The sequence below is a fragment of the Solanum dulcamara genome, chromosome 12, assembly GCF_947179165.1.
Source record: "Solanum dulcamara chromosome 12, daSolDulc1.2, whole genome shotgun sequence".
Classification (NCBI taxonomy): domain Eukaryota; kingdom Viridiplantae; phylum Streptophyta; class Magnoliopsida; order Solanales; family Solanaceae; genus Solanum; species Solanum dulcamara.
In genome coordinates, this window is record NC_077248.1 from 33,805,693 (window position 1) to 33,815,121 (window position 9,429).

At 33.2% G+C, this 9,429-nt stretch overlaps 1 protein-coding gene across 2 annotated transcripts; it reads right to left on the minus strand.

Moving 5' to 3' along the window:
* Window positions 1–1,195: 1,195 nt before the first annotated feature.
* Window positions 1,196–5,529, minus strand: LOC129876385 (sulfate transporter 1.3-like). 2 transcript variants are annotated; one of them, XM_055951815.1, is made up of 14 exons: window positions 5,446–5,529; window positions 4,660–5,030; window positions 4,528–4,576; window positions 3,916–4,123; window positions 3,521–3,695; window positions 3,368–3,433; window positions 3,180–3,293; window positions 2,965–3,081; window positions 2,763–2,889; window positions 2,384–2,670; window positions 2,108–2,298; window positions 1,947–2,032; window positions 1,784–1,860; window positions 1,196–1,686 (listed from the first exon to the last, which is right to left on the minus strand). In XM_055951815.1, exons 2-14 carry the CDS (start codon window positions 4,987–4,989, stop codon window positions 1,549–1,551), a joined length of 1,965 nt encoding a protein of 654 aa, XP_055807790.1. In that variant the 5' UTR covers window positions 4,990–5,030; window positions 5,446–5,529; the 3' UTR covers window positions 1,196–1,548. The 2 variants fall into 2 exon arrangements, with proteins under 2 accessions (XP_055807790.1, XP_055807791.1); XM_055951816.1 differs by lacking the exon at window positions 5,446–5,529 and adding an exon at window positions 5,167–5,243.
* Window positions 5,530–9,429: the final 3,900 nt, after the last annotated feature.

Below are 9,429 nucleotides of genomic sequence, written 5' to 3' on the forward strand. Positions count from 1 at the left end.
AGTCTAGGTTTTAACTTAGATGTCTTAGAATGCATTTTAACGCCTCTATAGCTAAGTGTTGCTTATTGTGTTGATTTCTTCGGTTGGATAACCTTTGCTAGTGCTTGAGACTTAGTTACTTGTGATAGTGATTGGCTGTCTTAGTTGTGTTCGATTGTTGGTTGACGAGTATGTGCGGGGTAAGGCGTCGATCCTTGAGTTATCTCGCCTGTTAATTATTGAACTTCTCCTTGATTCCTTCGTTTTGAGTATTAGTGAGCATGTTATGTTGTTATTTTGGTATATTGTTGGGCTAAGGCATTGGTCGAGGACCAGCTAGATTCATCAAAATACCATTGAAAATATGTAATTGAAGATCATAGTTAAAGTATAACTAAATTTCAATAAGAACCCATGAAAATCATAGAAATCCTAGGTTTGAAGAATCATAGAGCTTGACAAATTTGGAGTTTTCTTAGGACTCAACAGGTGAAGGGATACCCATTGATGAAATCCCACATTCCTAGAGTAGAAACCTTGGCTTGATTGTTTGGATTGAGGCTTGAAGCTTGGGAATCCTAGCTCTTTCTTGAGATAAGACTTAGAAGAGAAGAAGCTTGATTTTGGGTGAGTTAGGAGAGAATGAGAGGTTAAGGCTGATATAAAACACTTAATCCCACTAATTAGGGATGATAGGAAACACTTAATCCCACTTAGAATAGTCCAAAACGACGTAGTATAGGGATTAAAAGAATGGAAAATGACTAAAAAGCTCTTGATTAAAAAGCTGAAAGAGGCATCTATGGATGACATCTACGGTCCATGGTTCCATCTACGGACAAAACCATTTCCATAGAAATCAGGCTAAGATTCTAGCTTTCAAAAGTTCCAATCATTGAGATCAAACTACGGTTTGTAATTCCAACTATGACCCGTCCGGACTTACCTATCCATCAAAAACTCCTGCTGATCCGCAAGAACAATTTGTTTTAAACTTTAGATGATCTCCATGAGTTACATCCATTCAAACTTATGGCGATACACTAGTACTTTGCGGCAAAGTTGCAACTTGAAAGCTATTTTTTGCACGACTTATTAAGCTGAGTTAAAACTTAAATAGTGGCTAAGAAAAAAATGTTGCATCTGATACTAGATGATAAAAAGAAAGCTTAATAATCAAAATAACAAAGCTATGGAGTTAACTTGTTTTTAGGTTGCATAAGAGATTATTAGAACACATGAAAACGTTTGGTGTATTTCTCAAGCTTGTAACACAATTCTGATAGCCAATAAGCAGCACTCGAATGTGAAAGAAGGCACCGCCAGAGGATACATGGAGTTAAAAAGAAAGAACGATACATATGTGAGGAAGGGGGGGGGGGGGGGAAACCAAAATAAATAAAGGCTTTACAATGCCTAACCAAAAGGAGATTTACAAATTTCCCATCAACCATGATATAGAGAGCATGAATTTTTTTCAGTTAAACAATTGATACCAATTTATTTTGTTGTATACTTTTCACTCAAAGCAAAAGACAGGTTAATGTAGTGTGTATTTTGTGAATATATTCAAGGCTCCATTTTTGGAGCAACGGTCATGACAGCATCTTCCACTGTGAGGAAAATCTTTTCTTCTCCAATCATGTCTGCAAAACCAGATGCATGAAGCTTCTCAATCACCATTGTCCCCGGATTTGCCAGCACAAGCTGTAAACACATTAAAATGTAATATAAATATATATATGAGCCGTGTTTATACACAGAAAATAATGGTATAAGTATAAAATTTATACTATTAGCTTACCTCAACATTTCTTTTCTGGAGTGACTTAAACAGAGCATCTAATGAGTGAATTCCACTAGTATCTATATCAGTAACAGCTGCAAGAAAGCAAGTTACTCAATTAAAATCTCAGGGAAAATATATTAAGAAAGCCGAAGAATTTAGAATTTGGAGAATTCCTTACGTGACATCTCAACTATCAAATATTGGATCTTCTGTTGATTAGTTTCTTTTAGTATTTCTTCTTCATCGGTTAGCCATCTTAGTATCCTGAAAAATATTGACATGAATTTAGGCCTGGGCTTTTAAGAAAACAATATCGTTAAGCTAATGTAGTAGTAATACCTGTCCCTCATGTAATTGGAGTTGGAAAAGTAGATAGCAGAATCAACTCTCACAATAAGAATGCCAGGGACCTTTGTTGATTCTGGATATTGCTGTATATTTCTGTAAACACTTGTCCTAGGGACCTTGCCAAGAACAGCAATTCGAGGCCTTGTAACTTGGAGGAGGATTTTGGCAAATGATATAGCAACCTATAATAAATCATAATGTTGAAGATCCTTACTATGATGTAATGGCAACCAATCAATCAAATTAAGAATTGTCTAGGTTGTTTACCGCGAGCAAGAGGCCTATCTCAACAGACTGGAAGACCACCCCTAAAAAGGCTCCCATGCAAGCAATAAAATCAAACTTATCAATCTTATACAGAAGAGTCATTGCCTTGATATCTATCAACCCGATAACTGCAGATATGATGATGGAAGCCAGTATAGCATTCGGCGTGTATTTGAACAACGGTGTGATCAATTCTAAAGTTAGCAACACAACTAAAGACATGACAATATTTGAGACTGCCGTTCGGCATCCAGCCATATAGTTGACTGCTGAACGAGAAAAGGATCCTGTGAACAATTTCAATTAATTTACTGAGAAAAATCCACCATCAATTTATTATTATAACTGGGAATAAGTATAGGTCTGTTTTTTGACCTACCAGTGGCCACATAGCAGGATGTCATTGACCCAACGATATTCATTGTTCCTAAAGCTACCATTTCTTTGTTTCCATCCAAATTGTAATCCTTCATTGCTGCAAATGTTCTTCCAATTGCTATAGCCTCCTATAATTTCAACAAGTTTGTTATAGGCTTTTCTTCAAAACAATGATTGTCCGAGAAATGATGAGTTTAACTTACCGTTAGTGCTACCAAACCAGCAATTGCACCAATTCTGAATCCTTTGGTTAAATATTCACCACTGAAATAGATCTCCTTCACTGATGGAGGATTGATCCCTTGATTGATGTGTCTTACCTTGATGGTTTCAATAAGATCGAATGTAAGGAAGAAAAAGAGAGAAATCCTCTTCAACATAAGAATCATGATGGAATATTTTTATATCAAAAACTCACAATTTGGACATCATGTTTTTCAGCATGGAAGATAAACACAAAGAGTGTCGATAGGATAACAGATATCAATGGTGCAATTGCAGGCACCCAAAAGTATTTCTTGTTCCTCTTTCCCTGTTCAACAATAATTGGCAATCAGAACAAAGGTTGTGCTTAAAGGGAATCAAGGAATTTATTTTGATTCTTACGATGAACTTGGCGACTAGAAGGAAAGCCAAGAAAGATAGTCCTATCACGATAGTCTGCCAGTTCCACTGGTATTCAAAGATAAAAGATAGCTATTTAGCTGAGCTCTATTATGGGTAAATGAAAAAGGAATAGATCGAATTTCTGTTAATTACCCCATGATGTGCTGCAACAAAAACTGATCTCATAACAGAAACAATATCAGTTTTCTTAGTGAATTTCTTTATGCCAAGTAGACCCTTAAGTTGTTGAAGACTGATAGTAATGGCTGCTCCACCCATGAACCCAACAATGGCAGCATGAGATAGAAAGTCAATCAAGAAACCCAACCTAAACAGAAAAACAAGAATATTCAAGTCAGCTTTTTTCTACATGCTCCATCAAACAGTACATCTTAAAGTGTGTAGCATACGTATGTTGCAGCATTTTAATCTAATCATTCTTGTCCAATATTATATAAAATAATACTTTTTCCAACAATTTTTCTAGATATTTTTAACTATAAAATTATGGATGAAACAGAGTATAATATTTGGGGAGAGGAAATAACCTGAAAAATCCAAGCACGAACTGTATAATGCCTGCAAAAAATGTAGCAGTGAAAGCAAGGCGCTGATACTCCAGTTTTTGCTTAACAGGATCAAGTTCTTGCTGAAGCATACTTCCAAGCAAAAGAGACACCACAGCCACTGGCCCAATCGCAATATCTCTTGAACTTCCCATGAATGCATAAACCAACGGTGGCACAAAGCTACTATCTGTAATAATTAAAGAAAAAAAGAAGAAAAGTTATGTCTTTCACTTAAAGGCAAATATCCACATTATAAACAAGGGGGGAAGAGAAGGGTGGGGATAAATTAAAGCAGCTAAGGGTGTGGCCGTTGTCGCATTTATCATATAATTCAATAATTTCAACACGAAAGATAGGCATATGTGAAAACAGAAGAAAATTTTGAACAGATATTAAATTCTGAACTTCTAATTTAAGAAACATTGAGATCAATGCTGAAGTTGAACCGATGAGAGACGAGGGTTCAAATTTCAATACTAGATGATTTTTTCCAATAGGCCAAAGACTTAGTGGACAAAATTCCGGATCTGTACAATAGTATAAAGTGCGTGCAAGCTAATGCGAATGGGGTTGGGGGAAGAATGAACTTACATAGCCCATATTGAGGATCTAAATTAGCAAGTTTAGCATAGCCAATGTCCTGAGTTGAGAGAAATGTACACTAGTTAACATAAGAGTGAAAAAAAAAAAGAAGCTCAAAATGATATTGTTAGTATTATTTACCTGAGGGATACAGAGAGTGGCTATAGTAAGGCCAGCAATAAGGTCACCTTTAAACTTGGAGAAATTATAAGACGTTCCCCAATCAAGAATGGGGAACACAGCTTGAATGCCAAGGAGTAATTTCTTTGTCTTAGATTGGTTCTTAAAATTGCGCAATGGATCATCATGGAAGAAAGTTTCTTTCACAGTTTCAGTGATCTCCTTCAGTAAGTTTGGTTTCGGAGGAACTCCCACTTTGTGAACATATGACAATCCATGCCTCCGTGAGGAAGCCACTCTTGATATGTCCGTTTCCATTTCTTCAGGATTGTCTATAATGCGACCACTCATTCTTAATCAGTATTCACCGAAGATTACAATAACGGCAATTTCTATAAAAAGAGAAAGGACAAATTATTAAAAAGGACATGTACAAATATTAAATTTAAAACTCATTTATTATTACGTAAAATCGTCATTATAAAATTTAGAATTCATATGTTGAAATCCTAACTTCGCCTCACTCACCGACAGTGCCTGCATTCCGAGTTGAGAAGGTAATTCTCACATATACCTATTTCTTGAACAAATATTTAATATTCAACCCCAAAACATTGGTTATTTTGTCTAATAAATATACTCACCCAACCCAATATCTTTGTCACAAAACATGGATAAATATGTGAAAAATCACTACTATTTCAAAAAGAATGCCCCATAATTACAAAAGAAGATTTTTTTTTGCTTCCCAACAATGTAAAAAGTTAACAAAAAATAATGTATGAATTAGCCAAAGCAAGAGCGTACCTAGGAAAGATAATTTTAATTGTAGCAAGAAGAGATACTCAGGAAAAGGGAAAAGGGAAGTGTTGCTTATATAGGTATTTCGAGTTATCAAAAGTCAACTTTTGTATTTTATGCAACACAATCATACCAAAGGGGGATTTAATGAACTTAGATCGAATTTATACCAAATACAGAGGGCCAAAAAAGTGTTGACCAAAGAATTTAATACACAATGATTGTAGGATAATGTAAATATAAGCGTAAGCTTGATTTTGAGTCATAAGAGATACTCCTTTGGTTCAATTTGTCGGGGAGGAAGCACCACAACTAAAGTTTGATATGATAATAAATAATGAAAATAAATTGGACAAGAGGAATTTACGTGGAAACCCCTCAAACAGATAGAGGGGAAAAATCGCGGGGTAGAAGAATCTTACTATGATAATATGGAGTACACTACTCTCAAATACAAGGAGAAAACAACAATCAACACTTCTCTCTTGTAAAAGGAACAACTCATTAAAGAGGACACTCAAGACTACAATATTTATCTTGGTGTATAACTTTCTTTGTGATCTTACTCTTTTGGATTGTAATTTTTGTGGGATGATCTAAATGAGGGCAAAAGACTCTCTATTTATAGAAAACTAGAAACGCGTAAAATCCGCGTATTGCACCTCTCTTTTTGACTACGTGTTCAAAATGCATTTTGTTCCCTTTTTGATTACGCGTTTTGTTCTTTTTTTGACTACGCATTTTGATTATCTTGCACAATTTAGATGAGATAGTTTTGATTTTGAGAATCAAACAAGAAATTTTTTATTATAATTTATTCGTATGTCTTTTAAATATTTTAAATTGTTAATTTTGTAATTTAAAATAATTTTTATGTAGTTCTTGAACATCTACATTATTTTCAAAAAACATAAAAATTATATGTTTGAATACACAATTAAAACCAAAAAAATTAACTCTTATAATACTCTACAATTTCTTTCAAGTTTGATTTATTCCCTTCTCTGATTATCAGTACAAAGTCTTCTCTGGCTTGGCTTGGCTTAGCTAGCTTGTGATAGTGGACTGGATAAAGCTATAATAAGTCGACAACTTCTGTTTGTCATGCCCTACGCCATTGGAGGTGGTTCCATATTATAAAAAATATAAATCATTTCTTCAAATAGATATAGTAGATGCTCCAATTTCTAGTTTATATATGGCATATCGACATTCACTGCTAAAAAATAGTGCTATTTTCTATTGAATTTCTCACCAAAAAAATGTCCAGGGACTATTTTGATTGAATGAGAATGAAAAGAAAAAATAATAATGTTTATATAGTTAATTAGCTTTAACCAATGATTTAACAGGTAGGGGCACAAAGTGAGGCCCTTTATCTAGGATAGGATCAGACGTAAATCTTGAGATATGATTTGTAAATTGCATGAATGTTTAACAAATCGGAGGATAAAAATTAGAGGAAGTGTTAAGAAATTAACATAAATTCAAAATTCTAACATTATATGAATAATGCAACATCCTAACAACTCAAAAATATAATGTACTGAAATTCTAATATTATATTGCGTGTTTCGAGCAAGTTAATGTATTAACAAACAAGTCACAATGCTATAATTCACCAATAAAATTATTTATGAATTTATTAATTGTAAGTTGTTGCTCACTAATAAGTATTTTCTTCGTTTCAATTTATGTAGCAATATTTGAATTTCGAGAATGAAACCATTTATTTTGATTGTGTATTCGAATATAAAATTTTTAAATTTTTTAAAATAAAATTTACATATTTGAAAATTACGTGAAAAAAAGGAAATACTTGTCTACTACTTCATAAATAATAACACACGTTCCATAAACCATAGATATGTTAAAGTCGATATTGCTGTTAAACGAAATAGAAGAGAAAATAAGATTCGATGAAAAGAAAATCAAGAATGGAATAACAAGGGCCTAGCAAATTAAAAGTTAAACATTACTATTTGTTATTTAGATGGATAGTTATATCAAACTCAGTTTTAGGGACGGCTACGGGCAGGGCGCGTGCAGACCAGAGCGGGGTGGATTTATATATTTTTTAATAAAAATCATGTGGGGCGAGGCAGATCGTGGGTTTGGGATAAATCCAATACTCAAATCGATTAACTATTTATTCTACTTTATCTTCTGCTTAGGACCTTTAGGTAAGAAAATCCAACTATCTAATATTTATCAAATTAACCTTTTATTTACTTTTATAAGCTTAATCACTTATTTTATTCTTAAAGAATCAATAATTTATTTTCCTATTGTCATTCTGCTATACTAAACGAGAATCCATTTTCCAGCTATTCTTGGGGATCACCTTCTTTTGTCATTTGTGCCATTGTGTTATAGTAATCAGTTCTGTTCTAATTCTTCTATTGTTTCATCACTTATATATATATATATATATATATATATATATATATATATATATATATATATATATATTAAATAGTTTTTTAAAACTATCACATATTTGTGTGTTGACGCAATGTATCACGATTTAAATTACTGAATCGTGCATATACCTATTCTATTTTAACTAGATAAGCAAACTGTACCCTCCACTCATTCTCAATTAAACCAAAATTCTCCTAAGAATTATATATGGGTTAGCAAAGTAAAATAAAATAGGACAATCTATTCAACTTGACAAAATCTTTAACCACTCTAAAGGATCTAATCTAGACAGATACAAGAGATTTTAATAGAGTATGGACAGAAGATAAAATAAAATACACAGGAGATCGACACAGCTTTCACTTGAGGACGAAGTAGGTAGAAGCTGATGATGATTAATCGACATCCTACGCTTCAAACAACTTGAAATAAACTTACACCAATAAAAGATGTAGTAAGAATAGTATCGGCACACCCCACCTACTGAGTAGACATTATAGGCCGACATGAATTAGATCCATATGAAATATCTCAAAATCAACAGGAACAACAATACTACTGTATCACATTTAACTTCTTTTAAAGTCACACCTCACCTCTTAAATCAGTCCGTCACGGAATATTAAAAGTTTATTATTTTCATCTTAGCTCCTTCACTAGCATTGTTATCATCATCCATCCCACCCACATGCTATTTATACAGAAGTCTTCACACACATAAAATCCAGCATCCTTGTTACCATCAATTCATGGAACTTATTCACAATTACTGGCTCAATATTTAACATCAAAGGTAATTACTTCTTTACTAGTTTTGAGAACCATTTAATTAACAACATCTTTTTATCCTTTTTATAGATCATTCTGCTTCTCTTCTTAATGTATCGTGTAGTCCTAATCATGGAACTCTTCTTTTATCATCACAATCATCAAATACAACATTACTATTTTTACAACTATGGACCAAGTACATGCTGACTGTTTCTATTAGTTTTTAAATTTATTTGTCTTAAAAACATATGTAATTCCCAAACAACTATTTCACATTACTATTCTGAAGTAAAATTATGCAACCAACAACACATATAGATCACAACAAAATTACAATATACGGCTTAGGGTATTTCAAGATAAACAATTGAATTTTCATGCTAGTAGGCGTAAACATGTTATTTCTCATAACTCTGCGACATAAAACATATCACCAATGTCATGATCCGAGTCTATTTCCTGAACGTGACTGACAGTTTGAATCATTATTAGGCCCAAGCAAACCCTTGGTTTGGCCTACTATTAACTATATAATATGACACTATGTGGAGGCTTAAAAAAATATGAGTATGCAATTGCTTCAGAAAATAAATCAATAGACTTATAAATAAAAATATGAAATATGTATAATATGCATATGTTGTAAAACGATAGTGAAAGCTATGACTCAATTGACTCATCTATGATACGTCAACATATTGAAGATAGGTTTAGCGAGACAAGATCCATGGCTACTTGAATATTCTACTAACAACATATACTAGCTACGTACTCATACTCAAGAAAAACCAGAGC

Excerpts from the sequence above, each read along its gene's own strand:
- LOC129876385 (XM_055951815.1), bottom strand. The coding sequence starts at position 4,989 with ATGAGTGGTCGCATTATAGACAATCCTGAAGAAATGGAAACGGACATA. Across the intron at positions 3,082-3,179 it reads AAAAACATGATGTCCAAATT|GTAAGACACATCAATCAAGG; the intron begins GTGAGTTTTTGA and ends GAAACCATCAAG. Across the intron at positions 1,861-1,946 it reads TTTGATAGTTGAGATGTCAC|CTGTTACTGATATAGATACT; the intron begins GTAAGGAATTCT and ends GCTTTCTTGCAG.